Genomic DNA, 22,176 nt, shown 5'->3' with positions numbered 1-22,176 from the left:
TAAATTAAAGTTGTTGGGGTTTTTTAAAGTAAAGCAATACTACTTTTATAAAGCTATTTGTAGTAAAAAGATATAATTGAAAAGGTGACATCCCAAAATCAACCAGAATGGGTTCAATTTCATTAGAAAACTCATAACTGATCCCTTATTTGTTTAAAAATAAAGGATACAAATAGCATGTGTTGTTTTCAAAAACGGGATTGTAGTAGTGTCATTGCAACTAAAAATCTCCACTTAGAATGAAAAAGTAGCATCACAGGAAGAGTAGTCCCAGGTGGGGCTGTGGGACATGGCAAGGACCTGATTTAATTTTGATTCTTCACTGGAGAACATAGATTTGGTTACATATATTTAGACATTCATTTGCCACGATCTTCAGTATGTAGGCTCTCAGGAAGAGATACAGTTCAATGGATTTATCTGATGTGCTTAGTGGAAGTCAGAAGTTCTCTGACACTATAAGGCAACACAAGCTGAAAACTGTTTCATCACAGGTATAATTTCCTCTCTGTTGGCATTCCTGCTTACAAGCATCCACTGCCATTATAATGTACAAACATGAAAAGTATATTGTTAGAACAATAAAGTCTTCATGGTATAATGTGATATACCTCTATTTCTCTTTTGCTTGGGTGGCAGCTCTATACTTCCGTAACTTGATCCAACAAAACTGAAGAACAACATTTTAGCCCTTTTAGATTATTTATAAAGAAAGTGTGCCACATATCCATATATGTTCCCGACTTTCCAGTAATCAGACCACACACAATGCATTAATAGGAGGACATTTTATTTTTACAAACATTCTGATTACATAATGACCAACAAACTTTTTCCATTCACTCTGATTTTCCATATGGAAACTATGGCCTGCAGGCGTATAGTGTCCAACAATAAAGTCAGAGTAAAAGTCAATAAAAACATTTCCCACGTACTGAAATAATTGTATCAAACTATATAGAAACATAGAGCGCTCAAATGCATTGTTTTATTTTAAACAGACCAGGACGAACATAGAAAATAATGTAATAACATCATATAATTTTTTTAACCCTCAATATCAGTAATTATTATGTGCATGTATTTTGACATTCACCAGTTTTATATCTAAGTTTGTTATCTTATTCTTTACAAAGTAAATTTAAAATACATTTTTCACAGCTATTTTTCTTCCCATTTAAATGAATACGACTTGCAAAGAACACATCAGAAGTTATCAATTATGTTTTTAATCCTTCCATAAAATATTTGTGGCTCATATAATACAAAATCATAAAATTAATATTTCAGATACATCATCTGTAAACTGTTCAGTATTTCCAGGTTTGCAGTGGAAATCATTAACAGACAATAATTTGGTGAATTACTTTGAATTACTTTTACTTTCAAAAGGAGAAGATAGAAAATTAATGTCCTTTTATGAGAGCACCACCTGCTGGGCACAATAGTAAAAACACTCATAGTGTAAAAATATGGCTCTAATAATAAACACAGATGTTGGTGTCTTGTTGACACTGCTGCCTTTCCAGAGTCTAAAAATGACAGGTTTCAGCAGTCTTCTTCTTCATTGCAGCAATTTTCCGTTTTGCTCCCTTGTTAATTGAAAAAACAAAAGTGGTGCTCTCTCTATCACTCGCCCATTTTACTTTATGTTCACTTTCAAACACTGGTATGAAACTCATGTGTTCTTCTCTGTTTTACTGCTGCACTGTTTAAAGTCATCAGGCTATGATGCATTTATGTTTATGCTTTTGTTTATATTTCTTAATTTCTTCTTCATGCTTTTTCTGCATTTCCTCCGATTCTTTCTTCAGTCTTTCTTCTCTGTCACTGGAGACCTTGTGCAAATCAGCATAATTATGTTTCTGTTTCTCATGCTCCTGCTTCAGATTCCTTATCTCCTCATTATATTTCTCTATCAGAGATTCAAAGTCACTGGTGTATTTCTCTTTGAAGTCATTGAGCTCTTCAGCTTGATTTCTGGCCTCGTCTTCATATTTCTGCTTCATTTGTCTCATTTTTTTCTTGTGGTCTTTCTCTAATTCTTTTCTTTTTCTTTCCTCCTGTTCTATTCTGACACTGTCATCTTTTATTCTTCTGTGATAATCTTCTTTTTCCTTTTCATATTTTTCTGTCAGCTTTTTAATTTTCACTTCTTCTGCTTCTTGAGTCGGTTTACTTTCTTGATCCCTATTGTCCCACCAGTCTTTCCTTTCCATCTCCCAGGCCTCTCTCTCTCGTCTCATTTCTTCCCTGTTTTGCTCCAGCTCTCTGATGAGCTCTTCCTTTGATTCAGATTCTATTTGCTTCTCCAAAGTTTCCAGTTTTTGTTTCCATTGTTCTCGTTGAGTTTCTTCCTGTTCTTTCTTCTTTCTCTCCTCATCTTCTCTGATTTTCTGCTCTCTCTCTCTCGCTTCTCGCTCCTGGTTAATGCGTTCCTCCATCTCTTTGAGTTGATTCATACTCTGCTCTTTCTCAGATTCAAATTTAGAGATCTGTTCTTCCATTTCTCTTTTTACTTTTTGCATTTCTTCTTTATGTTTCCTTTTAAGCTCCTCCCTCTCTCTCCTCATGTCTTCATCCTTCTCTTTCAGTATCCTCTCCACTTTCTTCTGTATCGCTGCCTCAGCCTCTTGGAACATCTCAGTGGTGTAGTATCCGCCACCATTGTCTTTCAACATGGCTTCAATTTTCATCAGCAGGTCTGACACTTGTCTACGGTTTTTTGGATCTTTGTTGTTGAAGACGTGGTATCTGCCTCCACAGTCTTTAATCAGAGTTTTTACAAAATCAGAACAGTCTTCTTCTATGTAACGTTCAATGGATGTGTCTTCAAGCTCATCTCCTCTGGTGAAGGTAACAATGATGAAGTTTCCTGACTTCTTTCCAAAAATCTCTTTGATTATTTTCACAGTTTCTTTCTCCTCCTCTGTAAATCGACCGATCTGCAGCACCAGTAAGAACACGTGAGGTCCAGGAGACAACATGCTGATACAGTTCAGAAGCTCCTGTCGAACTTCATAATTGGACAGTTTTGTGTCAAACAAGCCGGGGGTGTCGACCACAACAACAGGACATCCATCAACCTCTCCTGCTGCTTTCTGACATTCTCTGGTCACAGAAATCTGACTGATTTTAGATAAAAACACCTTTTTGCCCAAAATGGTGTTTGCAGTTGCACTTTTTCCACTGCCAGTTTTTCCGAGCAGCACCATCCTGATGGACTGATCAGTTTGATGTGCATCATCAGATGAAGCCACACTCCTGCGTTTAACTTCCTGCAGTTCAGCTTTAAGTCTTGTTACCTTCTCCATTTGAGCTTTGGTGAACATTTCTTTTGTGAAGCACTTGGATCCTTCAGCTTTCATCTTATCCACTTCATGCAGAAGGTTCATGATGGTTTGCTTTTCTTCGATGTTGAGAACAACTAATTGTTCTCTATGAGTCTGACAGAGCTTCTGAATGTCCTTGTCTTGTCTTACAAAGTTAACAACAGCTGTATTTGTAGGATCTGACTTGACAGTGAACAGAATCATGGTGAAGTCATTGACTCGAGAGCTGAATGTGTCCTGGATGGTCACTAACTCTCCCTTGTCTTCATCAGTGAGGGGAGCCACAGGTAGGACCAGGATGAAGGCATGGACACCCTCAGGATCACAGAGGGAGATACACCTGAGTGATTCCTCCATCACTGCCTCCTGAGGTTTTCCATACAAGGCAGGCAGCTCCACCAGGGAAACCCAACGTCCACACACCTCTCCCTGATGTTTAACACACTCTGATGAGTTGGAGGCTGAATGAAGCTCAGTCTGACCTAAAATGGCCTTGGCTGCTGACGTCTTCCCTGCTCCTCTCCTCCCACACAGAACCAGGTTTAAAGATGGTTTGATGAGTTCAGATTCTATTCTTCTGATCTTTTCAGGTGGTTCTTTTATGTCTTCAGACTTTGGTCTGATGGTCTCTTTGGTGACTGTGAGGAATTTTCCTTTGAGAACATCGTGCATGAGAACAATCTTCTCCATTAACTGTCGATGATCATTTTCAAACATGTTGTAGTGTCTACCTTCACAATCTCTAAGGAGAAAATTAACAGAAAAACGCATCTCCTCCTCATCCGTGATGATGACCATTGAGTGTTTAAAAGCATCTCCATTAAACACACTCAGAGTCAAACTGAGAGTTTTTCTGCTCTGCATAGTGAAATCAGAAGGTTTCACCATCAGCAGCAGAACATTTGGTCCAGGAGGACAGAGACTCACACAGCTCTTCATCTCTTCTCTCGCTGCTTTCAGAGACGGACTTAAGAAGCCGGGAGTTTTCACTACTGTTAAAGGTTTTCCTCTCCACTCTCCATGGAAAACTTGTCTGTCTGGAGAAAATCCTGAAAAATCATAATTTGTCTTCACAATAAAGTTACAGAGTGCTGTCTTCTTTGCTGAGTTTCCTCCAAACAGCAAAATGCAGAGTCTACATCCTGTAAAGGAGCAAATATACAAACAGGAAATTACTCTCAGACAGTCTGACTGATCCTAAAAGCCTTTTGGTCTTTCTTCACTTTTTCCATCTTCAGTAAATGCTGCTTCATGTTCTTGGTGGATCGTTCCTTCTGAGCACTTTAGAAAGTGTCTTTATGTTAAAATATCTACAGATAGAGTTTGGGGGTTTTTTACTTACCAACAGGCTGAGGATCATTCAGAGTAACAGGAGCTTCTTTTCTTTGTTCAGCGCTGGTGTGCTGACAGGTCACATGTGTTCCATTGTTCATTTCTACAATGCGTTCCATGTTTTCTAGTAACTCCCGAATGTTGAGGTTTTCAAGCTGCAGTGACTTGTTTTTACATCGTCTGATCATTTCCTGTATAGGTGTATGATACATGACACTATGCCGTAAACCCAGACGCCTCTCTCTGGGTGGTGATATCAGAACCAGTGAATGATCAAAGGAATGATCACTGAAGAAGTTCAGGACTCTGCAGAGTCTCGTTTTTTGATGCTCAGTGAAGTCTTCAGGCTGTAGAACCAGCAGGAACACATGAGGTCCAGGATCAGAGAGCCTCACACAGTTGTTCACATGTTCCTTTATTTTGTCCTCTGAGATGTTTGGATGAAGCAGATCTGGAGTGTTGATGAGAACTACTTCTTTCCCTTGAATGTGTCCACTGACTCTCACACATCGGTCCAGTTCTTCCTCAGGGTTGAACTTGTTCTCTCTCAGTATAAAGTTTCCCACTGAGCTCCTCTCAGACCAGCTGTTCCCCAGCAGGACAGCTCTGAGCTCAGACACTGAAACGACAGCAAACACAAACACTGAACAAAGAATCTTTCAAAGTTAATACAAGCAGAAACAACATTATATCATAGGTTGTAATTAATCTAATTTTAATGATTTTCCACTTGTAACCACTGAGTTGTAATTATTGAAAAATGCGCAAAAATTGTCAGTTTGTTTAAATATGTGTTATTTTTTTCTAGTATTCATGGACCATTACTGAGCCATAAATATATATTCACATGTGAGAATACTACATAAAGTTTGAGAGCTGAAAAATAAAATTAACCTCTGTTAAAAGCTCAGTTTTACATCCACAGAATCTGAAGACCAATTTTTTTTCTTGTTTGGCACAATTTTATTTCTATAATCTCTTTTGAGCATCATTACCACAGGATACATCACAGTTTCAATAAATTGCACCAACTTCATGTCTGTGGCATAGAGCTACATAAGCACTGGTATCCTGAATGTTTGATCTGTTAACATGAAGTTAAGGAGACATTTGATATGCTGTAACCTCTCCCAGATATGACCCACAAAAGTTTACATAAAATAGTTTTCTTCACTTTTCTATACATTATATGAGCTCTAAATGTAAAGAGAGAAAGCAGGATCCGTGCACTAAGAGGTTTTCATTATTCCAAACAGGCTTCACACTTCCTGCTATATTTTGTCTTCACCTGCTCCTGTCTAATGTCTTCCACCTTAAATTGCCCAGTTAAAGTTTGCATTAAACATAATCTTTTCTTTAAAAACTCACTGCTGGGTGGCACAAATTCAAAGCTCTTCCTGCGACGTCTGGGAAAAGTGTCTTGTGGTCCTGCAAAGATAAAGAAAAACATGCATTGTGCACTGAGACGTGTGTTATCCTGCAATGACTACATCAGATGGAACAAAGCACTTTTAATGTCAACAGCTGACTGCATGAACAGATCACATTAGTTCTGGGAAAGATTATTAAACATGACTGTTAATTTTCAGAAAACACATTCTGTCAAATGTTATTGGTTAAACACATTGTTAAAGCATGTTACATGCAACACAGCAGCCTGGTTCAGCAAAGACACTCAGATGAGACCTGCTGTAAAATATTCACCTGTAGTCACATCGTTTATCCTCTAATAATCACTTTTTCTTAATTTTTTTCACATTTCTCCAAACAGGAGAAACCAAGAAACAATGAAATTACTGTCAGAGAGTGCTTGTAGAGGGAGGTAACTCACAGTTACTGCATGTAAGTGTGACAAAGTAAGACTCACCAGATGATGCTGCTGCCATGCTGTCATTCAGCTGCAGAACTCACTGACTGTGGAGTTGAAAGAAAAAACAACAATGACTGAGAAAACTGTTTGTTTTTCATGTTTGAACCTCTGACATCGAAGGAGTTTTGCACAGACGGTGCTGGATACAGACACTTGGATGGTTTTATGTAAATATTCACAACAAAGCGAACAAAAACTAGTCTTCAGAAGCACGACTGCCTGTAAAACATGGCAGAAAGTCCCTTTCAGACTGTTGTTCACTTTAAGGTGAATGAAAGTACTCTCAATGAATCATATTCAGTTCTTCCAAATGAACTCTCCTTATTTGAGTCAAGAATAAAGTTGGTGGGGTTCAAACTGAAATCTAAAACTTTTCCGTTTGAGTGTCTAGTGAAGATCATCCACCCTTATTTCAGCATTTACTTAGTGGGTTATTCTCAGTGTCATTTGGCCATGTTGCTATCATTACCTATCTAATATTACAGACTATCTGCAGGTCAAAGATATGACTGTTTTTGAGCAATAAATACTTCATTTGTCAGTGTCTCGAAAAACTCATTTAAAGGATTTGCACATGTCATCATATACCCAACACATGTAAGTTCTATAGAGTCTTGCTAATGACCTACTAATGTTCTTCAGGTGTGTTGCAGCAGAGACATTTAAAAGTTTCAGGACACCGGCCCTCGAGGACTGGAGTTTGACATCCCTGCCATAGAGCAGAAACCCACCCCAACCCCATCCCCCCTCCTTTGTGGGGTTTTCAGTCTGAGTCTCAGGATGTTTGTGTGTATTACTTCTAGTCTATGTACCCACCTTGTTTTTCTTGTGCTACAGCTCTCTGATCACAGCACCTGTTTCACGCTCTGACTCCTGGGAAGGATTTCAGTATGGCACCTGGCTGCCCTCTTGCCACTGTTTTGCACTGGATCCCTTTTAACTCAGGTCAGCCCAGCATCGCTCTCTTGAGCTCACCCGGATCTTCAGCTGCTCTTCAAAGTGTCGCCAACTCTGCCTGCAACATGAGTCATATTCCTCTTTCAAATACATTCACACCTGGAGAAATTTCATATCCACGTTAATCACCCACTCCTCTGTCCACAGTTACAGCTTTAGATCTCCACACTACGAGTCGTGTTCAAACATCAAGCCCCGAATCCCTCACCAAGTTTATTCCTTTGCTTAAACTTGGAAATAAAGTTTGAAAATTGCTCTGCTGTCTCCACAGTCACATATTGGGCCCTTTGTAAGCTTCTGAGCTCTGAGTGGTTTTGCAGTGTGTACAGACACATTTGTGTTCACCTGTCCTGATAAAACACCTGGTCGCTGTGTCGTCAAATACATGCTTAACTGCATCTGCATGCACATCCAACAGCAATGTCGAGTAGCCCTGACCATCACTGCTGAGGTCATAAATAAAACCTCCAGATTTGCATATACGAGAACTCTGAGAGGTCAGGTTACTCTAATATTTGCTCCCACCAAGCTTAGAGGCTTTACTTGATGAGTTTGCCTCTGTTCAAATTAAACAAGGTAACAAGAAGTCTGTGTTTATCTGTACACAGTGGATGTTATCTACTCTGTGGTCAATGTTCACTTTTTCCAAACGTTATCATTTTCTTCTTTGTGCATGCTGTTACTCATCGACTCACAGGGCGTGATACATTTACTTTATATCTAACTGCAGGTCAAAGGTCGGCTTTATTAATATGAACGTGAGTTAATGATTTAAAAAAGGCCCTTTCTGAATATTCTCTGCTATCAGTTTTATGTTCCTAGATAATCTGAGACTAAGACTTATGAACCTTTTTAAAGATTAATACAAAAGTTTCAGACTTTGATGCAGACGAGAAAATAACAGCTACGGTCACAAAAATAAAAATACTTGAATACATAAAAAGAAAAATACATCAGGTTATGATGGAATAAGCGCACGACCTCATACAAGTTGGGTTTTTTGCTTTTTTCCTACAGACTAACAGGAGGTCATACAGGTCACAGTGAGTATTACATTACAGTTACTCAGCTGTATTCCACGTATCGTATTTATTACTCTGATGTCCACAAACTGATGAAAAGAAGGAAAGCATCCATAACTGTGATTTTAAAAAAAAACACACCAGATGGGACATGACTGAAACTTTCTGAAAACCAAATGTTATTTTGACGGCTCCTGGTTATTAACATGAATAGAAGCTGCACTAATACACACAGATCTACATTTACAAAGTTAATATTCTTACAGTTAAATATTATACTTTTATTAATGAATTTTTTATTGCTCCTAACATTATGGCTGCAATTAAATTCATCGTCCCTGGACTTTAGACTCTCCGCTCTTGAACAACAATGCACTGCCCGGCTGGATTAAAAGCGTTACTTTATTAAAATCTGAACAAATTTAAAACAGACGAGCTTTTTGACATAAAATTAAAAAAATCATTTCACTGGATTTTTGTCTTTGAGATCAAACGTCACAAACAGAACCGCAGAGATCCTGCAATCTGTGCATGGACTGATTCTAGTTCTTATTATTGATCAGGTCATCCTGCAGATCTTACCTGAGCTGTGTGTCTGTGGCATCACTGTGCTGGGAGCAGAATTCATAAAGTGACTCTTCAGGTCTTTTAGCTAAAAACAGTCGTCTTTTGTTATTCCACACGTTTCATGCGACACCGCTTCAAAGTGAAAGCTCACCTGTAACAAAGTCGTCTCAGCAGAGTAGGCGGGAGGCTCACTGCTGACATCACTGAGACACCTGAACACCTGATCAATGTTTAACCTGCAAGAAAACTGAGACTGAGAAAATTTTACAGCTGAATAAGACCAAGGTTTCTCTTCGATAAGCAGCCTGTAACTACGTCTGCTGGTTCATTCTTGCATTGTGAGCTGTCAGATTTTAACTCTGAAAAACAGCAGAATTCACAATTTACCAGAGAATCACTGAGAGAGAGAAATGGCATCAAAGTAGGTTTCTCACTGTGGCCAGGCTGACCGTCAGAGCTCTGTTGAGCCAACCATCCCTTTAACATTAACTAGTAATGACTTCATGAACTTCTTCACAAATAACATTTTAACCATTAGAAAAAACATTACCAATAATCATCCCACAGATGTAATCTGTCCATGAAGCCAGATAACACACACCAATTAGTTAAACTGCAGGAATGTCTTAAAGGCATAAAGACCTGGATGGCCGCTAACTTTCTGCTTCTTAATTCAGATCAAACTGAGGTTATTGTACTCGGCCCTGAAAAGCTTAGAAATATGGTATCTAAGCAGATTCTTACTCTGGATGGCATTACCTTGGCCTCCAGTAACACTGTGAGGAACCTTGGAGTCATTTTTGACCAGGACATGTCCTTCAACGCACATATTAAACAAATATGTAAGACTGCTTTCTTCCATTTGTGCAACATCTCTAAAGTTAGAAATATCCTGTCTCACAGTGACGCTGAAAAACTAGTTCATGCATTTATTACTTCCAGGCTGGACGACTGTAATTCATTATTATCAGGATGTCCTAAAAACTCCCTGAAAAGCCTTCAGCTAATCCAAAATGCTGCAGCAAGAGTCCTGACAGGGACTAGAAAGAGAGAGCAGATTTCTCCTGTTTTGGCTTCCTGTTAAATCCAGAATTCAAAATCCTGCCCCTCACATACAAGGTCTTAAATAATCAGGCCCCATCTTATCTTAATGACCTTGTAGTACCATATCACCCTATTAGAGCACTTCGCTCTCGCTCTGCAGGCCTACTTGTTGTTCCTAGAGTATTTAAAAGTAGAATGGGAGGCAGAGCCTTCAGTTTTCAGGCCCCTTTTCTGTGGAACCAGCTTCCAGTTTGGATTCAGGAGACAGACACCATCTCTACTTTTAAGATTAGGCTTCAAACTTTCCTTTTTGCTAAAGCATATAGTTAGGGCTGGACCAGGTGACCCTGAATCCTCCCTTAGTTATGCTGCAATAGACGTAGGCTGCCGGGGGATTCCCATGATGCATTGAGTTTTTCCTTTCCAGTCACCTTTCTCACTCACTATGTATTAACAGACCTCTCTGCATTGATTCATATCTGTTATTAACCTCTGTCTCTCTTCCACAGCATGTCTTTATCCTGTCTTCCTTCTCTCACCCCAACCAATCACAGCAGATGGCCCCGCCCCTCCCTGAGCCTGGTTCTGCTGGAGGTTTCTTCCTGTTAAAAGGGAGTTTTTCCTTCCCACTGTCGCCAAAGTGCTGCTCATAGAGGGCCATTTCTCTGTATATATTATTGTAGGGTCCACCTTACGATATAAAGCACCGTAAGCAGCTGTTGTTGTGATTTGTTGCTGTGTAAATAAAACTGAATTGAAAGTGAAAGAGCAGCAACTGTCCCAAAGGAAAGAATGAAACAAGATGGTCAGACAGATGACTTTGTTATTAATTCAGTGTATTTGATCACTTTGCTCAGTTATCATTGAATAATGTTTACTTGCCACTGTGGTGAAACAACCTCAGAAGCAAATTATAACTCAGACATGCGCGTGCATGTGGCGCTCAGCTCCCTGGACAAACACCACAACACCCTCTGAGTGCTTCCTGCTCCACAGCAGTGTCTTCATGTCCTTGGAGGTTCATGTTGGTGCAGTGGTCCTGGATACAAGCCTCCTTATTGGCTCAGGTGTTTCTATGTGCAGTTTGCCAGGTCTGCCTGTGCCAGTCCTAATGTTGCTGAGTGTTGGTCTGATGCTCTTACACTGAAGATAACAAACTCATTCACGTACAGTAAGGTGATGATAAACTGCAGTCTTACTTTTGTCTTGATTTTAAACAACAATTTTCAGATATTTGCTTCAGTTTTTATTGCTAACATTGAACTTTAATCTGTGTACTTGGTTTTATTTCTTATTGGGTGTAGTTTACCATTGTGGCCACCAGATGGCGCACACTACGTGTTTAAAGTGAGTGAAAATGAAGCAGTTTTTGCTCCTCACTTAAATACTTGGACAGAGAGACTTGTTCCAGTGTTTAAACACTCAGTTTAAACACTTGGTGCATTTTCTATCTTCTATGATCAATTAAATCTCAGTTTCACAAATCATTGAATTTTGTTTTATTGTTACGCTTGTGTCCTAACTTGCATGAAACCTCTGACAAAGCTTCGGGTTAAGTTCCTGCTGCAGTTTGTTTCCAGCATCATATTTTAAAATGACACACAAACTTTCAGAAGAATGAAAGAACACCAGGATCGGCTCTGCAGCCTCTCCTGCTCTTACTATAAATGACCAGAATATGAAATGAATATTTTGGGGCTTAAGCTGTCACATCACTGTTATTGTGGTGTTAATAGGAGCTGATGGAAATGTCAGAGGTGGAAAAGCTGCTGGTTAAACAAAAGAAAAGCCAAAAGATAAACGAAGTCAGCAGACTTTGTTTCCTCTGAGGGCGGTAATCTGTTTAATACTGGCTGATAATCCAATCCAACCATTCGGTGCACCGACGACATCATCTTCTTCAAAACTCTTCATCTGTCCCTCTGGCTGCAAACTGTGACAACAGGAGTCGTTTAATTTTCCTCTTTTCAGCCCAAACGTTCCTCTGCTGCTTTAATCATCTCCCAGTTTCTTTGGTTGAGATGTTTGACTAAAAATAAATAAATAATATTTTTAAATATTAGCTTTTTAAATCTATATATGAAGATCAGCTGCTGAGAAAAGACCTGCAGCTGTGATCAGCTGTGAACATCTGCTTTGGTTGAACATGTAAACTATGGATCAGGCATGAAGACGCCCAGAGAGGGAAAGGTCAACAGAGACTTTAATGTATAAAGTTTGTTCCCTTGTTGATCATCCAGACTGTAAACTGCCTTTTTACCCTGTGTGCAGGAGCAATTACTGAGTTATTCATTTATTCTTATACATCACATCTTTAAGAGACGTTTTTTACTGAAAAACACCAAAATCAGGTTCATGCTACAGTGTTTAGAACTTTCTTCACAGACTGACAGATAAATATCATCTTTTTAATCTCATATTGTATTTTACTTTAGATACTGGTCATGTTTATTCTTCTCTCTCTTAAATAAACATAAATACATTGTTGGTTTCAAATGCAGCTGCAGTTAAACCAACAGTTCTTTCTTCAGTCTGCATTCACAAACCCCAGAAGGTATTTAAAAAGCACAAGGAGCAGTATGTGCAGTGTATCGTCTGTCCAGATGTCTGACACCACATAGAAAATCATTCAAATTTAATAAAACATTGAAGTCATCAGACAGTGTTAGAAACATTCAAACCTTGTAAGATCTGAGTTTCTCTGTCAGCAGTCACGTCTCTGCTGTTAACGTCCTCAGCTGCACCCAGAGGACACTTTGATCCACTCACCAGAGACTTTATCAATCCTCAGTCTTTATTCTTCCAGCAGAAAACTGTTTTCTATGTCTCGTGTGATGATGATTCATCAGAACGCAGTGAAAAGGAGCTCATCAGCATCAGCATCAGGCCACGGCTTGACTGGAGGTACGGACCTCTTTTAAAATCTTTCGATGGGGCTGGAAACAAACTTGTGCCGTCCATGCTCCCTGAGTGCTGATGTTTTGGTTTCCACTCTATAAAAATATTATTTCACCATAATAACAACAAATATCATGATGTTGAGCCAGCTGACACATGTGTCATGTGCTTTTTAGAGAAATGTAGTTCTGCCTGATACAGTTTGCATGCTTTAACTACTGATTCCTTTTCAGTGCTGCATTACAGACACATGCAGGTATAACTATTCGCTCTTTAATTGTAAAAAGACTTGAGGTGAGGAAAAACAATAAAATAAGTAAACATTTTATTTTTGTAGATGTCTAATAACAGCTTTGTAATCCTCAATTGTTATTAAATATTTATTTTATCTCTGATAAATAAATAACTGCTGACAGATGTTAATTCATTGCAATAATGACAAAAAGTCTGGATTTTGCTACTTTTACTCTAAAAATGAAAAAAAAAAACAGGGAATAAAATAAACAGATTAACATAAAAAGTCTGAATTACATAAAAACGTATTTTTGCACAAATTCTCAGCTTCTGTGATTCAAAGTGGAGGTTTGCTGCCCTCCTGCGACTGAAGGAGCTCACACACCCACGCTGCCTTCACGACACGTAGAAACTCGGACATCTCAGCTTCGTTTTACTAACAATTCGGATGACAAACTCCCGCCGATTATAGTGACGTTTAGTAAAATCACTGTTTAGATTTATCCTTTGATCTGTTGACGTCATCGTTGTTCGTTTAACGGTAACACGTGAAATACACACAGCGTGTCCTCCGGTCGCTCCAAGTCTCCGATCTCCTATTTAACCCCAGCCCGTGAACGCAGCACCAGGACCAGCCTGCCTCACATTGTTAACGTTGATTTCTCCCGTTCAAAGCAGCATTTTGTCTTCCGTGAGCCGAACCTGGATCACAGCCTCCCACTAACCGCATGAAATCTCGGCTTCGTCAGGCAGCGGGACCCCCACCGGCACACGGTAAGACCTCCACGGAGTAATCTGGAAACCCCCCGTTTCCCGGTGAGAAATCTTTCCAGCTAAGGTTCATGTCTCAGACTCCGGAGGAATAAAACGTTACCGGGGCGAGCCGTGCAGTTACTGCGGGGGGAGCTGAGGGGTCTGGTGGTTAAAGTAGTTGTTTTTTTTGGGGGGGGGGGGCACTTTGGCACGCACGGTTAAACCGGGTCAGACACCTGTGCGGCTCGTTATTCTGACTTTGCTCAGCAGTCATTTTCCTCACCGGGCTGAAAGCAGCCGCAGGAGGAGGAGGTTAGCGTGTTTCCCATGGCTACACCAAGCGTCCACACGGGGGTTATTTGCATTCCTCTCCGGCCTGTGGCGACACACACACACACGCACGCGTTATTATTATTATCTTAAAACTGGCAGCCAGATAACTGAGCCGGGAGTCCGGGGGCAGAGCGGCCAGGGCAGCTCCGGGGGTCGTGACGTCGCCGGGGCTGCAGGTTCACCGCTCCGTCACTTTGGGCCCCTTCTGTTGACCGCACGCCCACCTTCCCCCGCAGCTGCACGGTTTCATAATCTAATGCTCTCGTTTCTTCTGCCCTCCTGTTGATCTCCGTGTGGAAGCCCGAGCATGAGGAGGATCGGTGGCCGTTACCCTGCCCAGACCGGAGGCTGCTGGTAGGGATGGTGTGGCTGTGAAGAGCCGGTGTGACGCGCCTGTGGTCGGGGGAAGAAGTGCCTGGACAACATGACTGTTTTCAACCCGGAAAATGTGGAGGAATTTTATGACATTGGGGACGAGCTGGGGAGGTGAGTCCACACCGAGCTGATTTCTAATGCGCATCAACTTCCCGTTTCTGTGCCCGGGGCGGGGGTGCTGGGAAAAGACCTGTTTTTCATGTCGATAATAAATGTTTTAAAGTTTATTTAGCCCACATGTGCAGAGCTGTGGTCCACGCGTGTCTGAACCCCCCCACTGTGAGTGAGTGAGTGTGATAAGCTGTGATTAATGCAGTCTTTAATGCAGTGACATCAGTGATGAAGAGTTGCTGTGTCTTCTTGGGCTTTATTGCAGGAGGCTGATGTAGATCTTTGCAGGGAGAAGGTGTCCATCCTGGCTGTCACTCCGTGTGTGATTGGTCAGAGGTGGATGCTGATGATCAGGGTGAAGAAGCTGACTGTGTATGAAGCACCGTGACAGAGCTGGACCTGAGTTTGGTTTGCAGGGCGGCTCGAATGTGGCAGATGATTCCAAACATAACGTGTTTGTTGACTGGAGCAAACTGCTGACCTGGCTTTACCTTCCTCATCAAAAATCTCTCGTGCCGTCATCTTTGCTCGAGCTGAGCTGACAAAAACAGTCAGGGAGTGAGTTTGTTTGGGCGGTTAGAGAAGAACGAGGACGTGCAGCAGCACAGAGTTGATCTGGATGATGTTAAGCTTTCATTTGAACCAAATCCAGGTTTTGGTTAATTGAACAGCTTCACAAATGTTGTTTTTTAATCATAAGTTAGTTTAAGTGAAAGCAGATTTTCCTGTTTTCACTGTGACTTTATTGCTGATTCGGTAAAAAATGTCATTACATAATAATAAAGGCAGAAATGATGCGTTCCAGCTCCCAGATGTGAGAGTCACAGTTGTGGAAGTGGGTCTCTGAGTTTGTGGTTATGAAACGTTGGTAATAATCAGCCAGCTGTTTTCTGCTCCTCGGCCTTTGTGGCGTTGCTGATTGTGTGTCGTGTTCACCTTCCTCTCTGAGGAAAGCCTGCGCGGCTGCAGCTGCTGTAGCAACAGAGACGATCGGGGAGCTGTGTGTGATGGGATTGAGTTTCTGGCTGAGGTAAAGTAGACGGCTACGCCAGCGTGATCGTCTCTATTGGCTGTTGCTCCAACGCTGGGATCCGCTCTCTGTTGAGGAAGGATGGGGAGAACAGGGAGCTGATATCACGTCATCCGCCATCATTATTAAATCATCCTAAATATTCCAACATCTGCAGTGTTGGGATAGAAAATATTTGCTCGTGTCGTCAGTCCTGTCATTTATGCATGCTGTTTGTTGGAGAGCGCTCCAGCAGCAAGGACTCAGAAATGAACGTGTCTGTGGGAAACTTATTTTGCATGGGCACAAAGAGGCAAGCGCCATGTGTGCAGCTGGAGCTAGACTTGTTCTTGTTTCTGCTGCGTCTCTTATGCGTGAGGCTTGTGTTACTTCTCTCATCAGTCACTCAGAATCTGACGTATCTGAGTCCGGTGACGTCCTGCAGCGTCCTCAGGCGTCTGCTTGCCGCTGCGTCACGTTTTAATGAGCAGATCTTTCCCATAGATGCTGCACACAGGTGGTCTTATGTAAGACTCGGGCGCACTGATCACTCCCAAACTGGGCCTGACACCTCTGCATTAGCAGCCCACGTGTGTTGAAACGAGGCAAACGGAGACATTTCTGTGCAGCTAAGCGTGCTCGCTGTCTGAATTGGAGCACTTGTACTGTACAAACAGACGAGCTGCACAGGAAGAAGAAATCAGAGGTTCTGGATGAAAATGCAGAAACTCCAGTGACTGTGCAGTCGTTATATATTTGTGTTAGTATTGGATGAACTTTAGGATAAACCAGAGTCTGTTAATGATGAAAGCTGCTGAGTCTTTCACTGTAAAGCCCAACATGCCTGCAGACTGAGGGCTTTTGATCCGACTGTACTCCAGGCCTGCTGCTGGCTGCACTTGGATTAAGGCCCATTCAGTTTGGCAAAATGGGAAAATGGGAATTTTCCCAAGCGGTGAGTCTATCCTGTCACTGACACCGACACTGCCTGCTTATGCATGGAGGACCTGATGCCCGGTGAAGCCGAGCATCATGCATGAGCATCTACACGCAGCGAGCACGCAGGAACGAAGCCAAAGCATACATGTTAGCAGCGCGATCTTATATAATGCTGTCTATGAATGTTGCATTATTGCTGAAGCTCTGCTCAGAATCGCTGCCTCATCTTGATTTTTATCACCTCTGTGATCGGTGTGCCATTGCTCGCCCAGTTTTCCGAGCCTTCCAGAACAAAACCTGGAAAACTGGAAATATTAGACGCGCCTAATAAAGTGTCAGTCAGAGAAACGATTGTGAAACTGCAGGTCAGCCGTTGAAGATCCGGGCAAAGCAACAAGTTGTTGCTTCCAGAGCTGCGCTTTAAAAAGTGTGATGTGTTTGCACAAGTGCATCAAATTCATCCCTTTGAGTTTTCCCCAAAAACAAACGTGCAGCATGGAGTTTAGTTTAAAGGCCTCCTGACAGATGTTGACCACATCTGTGCTCAGCTGGTCTCTGTAACTGCTTCACAGAAAAGTCTCACTTCACGCCTCAGATTGTTGAAGATGTCGTAGTTTGCCAGCATCTCAAAGGGTCTGTTGTTTGACGCCTCCTCAGAATGATGCTCAAGTGTCGGGTGAAGCACCGCTGCAGTGTTTTAATGGTGGTGTGTGTGTGTGTGTGTGTGTGTGTGTGTGTGTGTGTGTGTGTGTGTGTGTGTTAGACTGCAGACACACACAAGCATTCAGGCTCAGAGCTTCTGTCGCTGCAGGGCTTTTTTTACCCCATCAAACCTTTTAGTTCCTCCAGTTAGATCAGCAGAAATAGAAAAAGCTGTAATTGCTTCCATTATCAGTGCCTCTGCAGTGCATTATGGGTCGTGCGTGACAGCCGGCGCGTGTGTTTTCTTAATTAAATGATTAAGCAACGGTGTTTGTGTGGTGCTCCTCTGCAGAGGCCTCAGTTAGCAGGTGCTTTATGACACATAATACAATCAGCTGTCCATGCAGGGAGTTCCTCGCCTCGTCGATGGACTTCAGCTGCACCTCCTTGGGCTGGTCCTCAGTGAGCCCAGTGCAGCAGGACTTTAACCAGTTATCCACCTGCTGCAGGTGCTTGTTAGAAATCTCCAAACTAGAAGGCTCCGACTGCAGGGTGAGACCCGCTGGAGAGGCAGCTGAAGGAAATGCAGCTCTGACCTACGCAGGGAGAAAGCTGGAGATGATGCACGACTCCAGAGACAGATGGGAAATCACCGTCAGTGCTGGTCGGCTGATATCTGATCTCTGAGTGATGCCAGTACTGCTCTAGAATAACAGTAAACCTCTGTAGGTCTGAGCAGAGCATGCGGTCATGCTGCATGCAGCAGGCCTGCGTGAATAAACGGGCGCAGCTTGCACTCCAGTCATGTGAGTCCAGTTCTGCTTTCCTTATTTTTTGGATTCATTTATTTCTTTTGCTGTTGGAGATTCAGGGCTGTCACGTGTTCAGAGATACGCTGACTCAGCCTTTCTTTCCTGATTGAGAGAGAAAAATGACACGAGCCCACTCCCACTGTGGGATCCATTTGCTGTGTGCTTTTCATCGGGTCCACGTGGCAGTTTTACACTTTGCATATTTTTGCAGGGCTCTGCTGACCGCTGTGTGGCTCTCTACCAGTTAGCCCTCCTATTGTGTGTGTGTGTGTGTGTGTGTGTGTGTGTGTGTGTGTGTGTGTGTGTGTGTGTGTGTGTGTGTGTGTGTGTGTGCATGTGTGTGCGTGTGTGTGTGTGCATGCGTGTGTGTGTGTGTGTGTGTGTGTGTGTAGAGGAGGAGGGGAGGCTGTAGCTCTAAAAAGATTCTGCAATGCAAATGAAGGTAGAAGCTTTAAGCTGAGGCTGCGTTTGGGCTTCATCAGGAAAAACTCCCCAAAGACGAATCGCTGTGAACACAAAACAGGATTATTTGAAGAATCCACCCAGGATCCTGTGTCCCGGAGTCCCTGAACAAATATTTTCTTCATTTATTGTTTATGGAGGACACCGACAGTAAATCTGCTCCAGACAGTCAGCAGCAGGAATCAGCCCCAACCAGCTACTGACCTACATTTACCCCCCACCACCACCCTTGGTTATTCTGTTGGGTGGAGGGGCAGTCTGGGAAGCAGGAGTGGCCTTGATGAAGCCTGTCACTCAGCCACCCTCCCCCCCCGTCCTCCCCCTGGATCCCAGGGAGCGGCAGTGCGGTCCTATCAGGACTACTGTGCTGCAGCACTACATTAGCTCCAGTGTGGTCGTTGCATACTTTGGTGTGACTGTCCAACACAATAGGTTTATAAAAACCTTAAAGTGGAGGACTTTTAAAAATGAGCACAGGGCCGCTCGTCTGCTGACGCCTGCTCTGCATTAAATCCATCAGTGACTGTGGGTGTGAACAAAGACGAGAGCACCGCCCGTCAAAGCTCCATCGCAGCCAGCCGCTGCATAAAGGCAGAGAGAGGCAGCACTGATCACTGATGCTGTTGTACCGTCTGCACTTTGTTTTTTTATTGCTGTGCCATCTCATCATTTGCATTTTGGAAGCCTCGCCGGAAGCTGCGTGCCTGTGTCGTCTCTCTGAACTGTGGTCGCTGCCTGGATGCATCTCGCTGTCACATCTATGTATCTGACCGCCACACCAAAGTCAGAGGACTCAGCATCCTCCACGTCGTTGATTCTGCCGTCATAAAGATGCACGCGCTCAGTGAAGCCAGATGGAAAAGTTTTTCGACCCGCACTGAGCTCGTCTGTTTGCAGTTTGTCCAAACTGGCCACAGACGAGCTATCAGGATAACAACACGACGAACGTGTTCTCTTAGTCCTCGCTGAATATTCAGAGGCTCTGTGTAAGAAGTGATTTGCAGCCGATCTCATGCTGACAGAGTTCAGCCTCAGTCTGAGTGAGAAATCCTTTCAGCGTTTCTTCGTTGCCCACATTTAGCATCATCTGTCCAACTGCACGTTTCTCTGATCGTGATATTAGTACGTGTCACAGAGCACTGAGAGAGGCTGCTGTGGGATACAGCCATTAATCCTCCCAGATTTCAGGGGTTTTTCTGATCAGGCGTCTTTTATTATTGACGTATCCCTGGATCATTAAATGAGTAAATAAAATATAGAAATATTAATAGAATTAATGCAATTTTAAAATTTGTTGTTATATTAGTTTATTGTGTAATAAAACAAATCTTTAGAGTGATTTAAAAGGACTCTTTTAAAACCATTTCAGGACCGTGTGCGCTGCTCTTATCCCCGTGCTCGGTGCTCGCCGTCGGGCAGGTTGGACGAGCTGTTAGTCGATCTGTTGAGGAAGCTTTAGGCTGCAGCAGCAGAGGCCGAGCAGTCAGCCCCCTCTGATCCTGCAATGTGAGGAGGTAAAATAACCACGTTTCAGTCCATATGTTCCAGCTTATCAGAAGATTGGTGGTAACTGGAAACCAAGCCTCAATAACCAGGTCAAAGGGCCAAACTGGGAGTCATGTAGATGCTGGTCATAAATCCTGATCAGAGGAAAACATCCCGACTCTTGTTTGTGTATCTGCTGCTTCGCTGTATGTATTTACATTCAGTCATTGAGTGCACGCACAACCTGAGCTTCAGCCTGCCAACATTAGCAGGAGTAATAAGTAGTACGTGAGTCAGAGGAGCATCTAATGTTCCTGCGGCCTCGAGATTATCATTAAAGACAGACGAGGTGGGAAAAACGTAAACAAGACGAGTCGGCTGTGAGAAGAGTTGATCAGGACTCTGAGGCTGACTTTAGTCTGATTATTGCTGCACTTAGACTCACATTGAAATCGGACTCACTTGGATTAGCCTCAATTATTTTCAGTTAATCTCTGCAGTCAGGGCGGGATGATTGGATTCCTGCCTGCTGTGGTAGCAGGTGAATGGCAGGGAGCGGCGCTGTGCGTGAAGCTGAGTGTGTGTTGGAGCGCACGTGGGACGAGCTACAACCCTTTGCGGTCAATTAGGAGAGACGTGCAGGCGGTGGAGCGTGGAAACCGAGGGGTGGTAAACGGTGGAGGAAGACAACTTCTCCCGTTTCTGTCTCTCGTCTTCTGCAACGTTCCAAGCTTAAACTCTCACTCAGGGTTTTCCTCCTGCTGTGAACGAATGTGACGACTGCACTTAGACGAACGCCACGCAGCCTTCTTCTCTCGGCACATAAACGACTCCTAACTAATGAAAACGTGCACTTGGAAGCTTTTGTTTCACGTTCTCTTGAACTGATATCACTGCGTAACTCCTCGTCTCGTTCCTTGGAATATCAGTCTTCTTTTCACACATGCTCGCCCACTCGTGACAGTGAGGGCCAATCAAAGGCTGCGATGAAAGCAGCACCAGACCACGGAGGTCTGCAGATGCTGCTTTCAGTATCTGGTCAGTGTGCAGAGAGCAGACAAACCCGAGTGGGTACGCTGAAGACAAACAATCACACCAACGTTGGGTTGATGCAAAGAAACTTTCACGGACGCTGAACCTGTGAGCCCAGAAAGATGCTCATTTGGACTCAACTACACGTCAGCGCAGCTGAACTCGTCTCTGCGTCCTGTGTGGGCTTACATGAAGGATCGTTTGAAACACTACGAGTAAAATCTCATTAATCCTTCAGCGGATTAAGTTTCACTGTTGGAAAAATATTCTGAGGGCTTAAAGTATAACTATTGTAAACAGTGTTTTAGGTAAAGCCTCGTTTGGGCTGCGGCGCTGATGTGATGTCACATGACTACATTTCAGACCTCAGTGTTGATCAGAGAACATGCAGCCTCGCTCTCTGTCAGTTATTTGGTCCGAGTTGCGTTCTTGTTCCTCACGTTAACAGGAATTCTTCTGACCTTCACAGATCCTCCTGACAGACGTTTTCAGCTGCGTGTTTTTAGTTGGACTCGTGAGATAAGGAGGGAAACGAGCTGGAGCTTTCAAAATGAACTTTTAATTAATGCTGACAAAGTCAGAGGTGAGGTCACATCAGCTCAGAGCGTCTCTGCTCAACCTACAAAACCAGTCTGCGCCTGCTGATTTCCCCTGAGTCACGGCGGAGTTAACCGGCTCGAAACTTGCTGAATGTCAGTTTCATCAGACATGCGGGGCCCTGTTTGAAAAAGCAGGCAGAGAGAAGGCCCTCCCCCTGCTGCCGTCTCCTCGGTGGACTGTGCAGGAGTCCAGCACTTCCCTTAATTTACATACAGTGCTAAATAAAGTTTGTCGTGTTTTTCTTTAACAAATGCAGGCATTAGTACCCACCGCAGACAGGTAACTCATCGCCTCTGTAAACACACCTCTAACACGCTGAATAAATGAGCATTTTTGATTCTTAGTACCAGAAGCTTTCGCTCATACT

At 42.8% G+C, this 22,176-nt stretch overlaps 2 protein-coding genes and 1 long non-coding RNA gene across 4 annotated transcripts in view; 1 reads left to right on the top strand and 2 right to left on the bottom strand.

Moving 5' to 3' along the window:
• Window positions 1–773: 773 nt before the first annotated feature.
• LOC113033371 (GTPase IMAP family member 8-like) lies at window positions 774–5,671 on the bottom strand. Its single transcript, XM_026187109.1, has 3 exons — window positions 5,660–5,671; window positions 4,675–5,320; window positions 774–4,474 (listed from the first exon to the last, which is right to left on the bottom strand). Exons 1-3 carry the CDS (start codon window positions 5,669–5,671, stop codon window positions 1,722–1,724), a joined length of 3,411 nt encoding a protein of 1,136 aa, XP_026042894.1. The 3' UTR covers window positions 774–1,721.
• A 371-nt stretch (window positions 5,672–6,042) lies between these two features.
• On the bottom strand, window positions 6,043–9,214 carry LOC113034195 (uncharacterized). Its single transcript, XR_003274130.1, has 3 exons — window positions 9,096–9,214; window positions 7,351–7,549; window positions 6,043–6,578 (listed from the first exon to the last, which is right to left on the bottom strand). It is a non-coding gene; the product is annotated as an uncharacterized LOC113034195 (long non-coding RNA).
• Window positions 9,215–13,700: 4,486 nt separating this feature from the next.
• Window positions 13,701–22,176, top strand: part of dapk1 (death-associated protein kinase 1) — a 60,871-nt gene continuing 52,395 nt past the window's right edge. The window contains exons 1-2 of one of the 2 annotated variants that reach the window (XM_026186111.1): window positions 13,701–14,030; window positions 14,643–14,828. In XM_026186111.1, the coding sequence (XP_026041896.1) occupies window positions 14,767–14,828 (62 nt within the window). In that variant the 5' untranslated portion in view covers window positions 13,701–14,030; window positions 14,643–14,766. The remainder of the gene's footprint in view (window positions 14,031–14,642; window positions 14,829–22,176) is intronic. The other variant, XM_026186106.1, reaches the window with a different exon arrangement.

Source organism: Astatotilapia calliptera, chromosome 12, assembly GCF_900246225.1.
Source record: "Astatotilapia calliptera chromosome 12, fAstCal1.2, whole genome shotgun sequence".
In the NCBI taxonomy this organism is placed as follows: Eukaryota; Metazoa; Chordata; class Actinopteri; order Cichliformes; family Cichlidae; genus Astatotilapia; species Astatotilapia calliptera.
The sequence above is the reverse complement of the archived record's forward strand: the minus strand, read 5'-3'. Positions and strand labels throughout refer to the sequence as shown.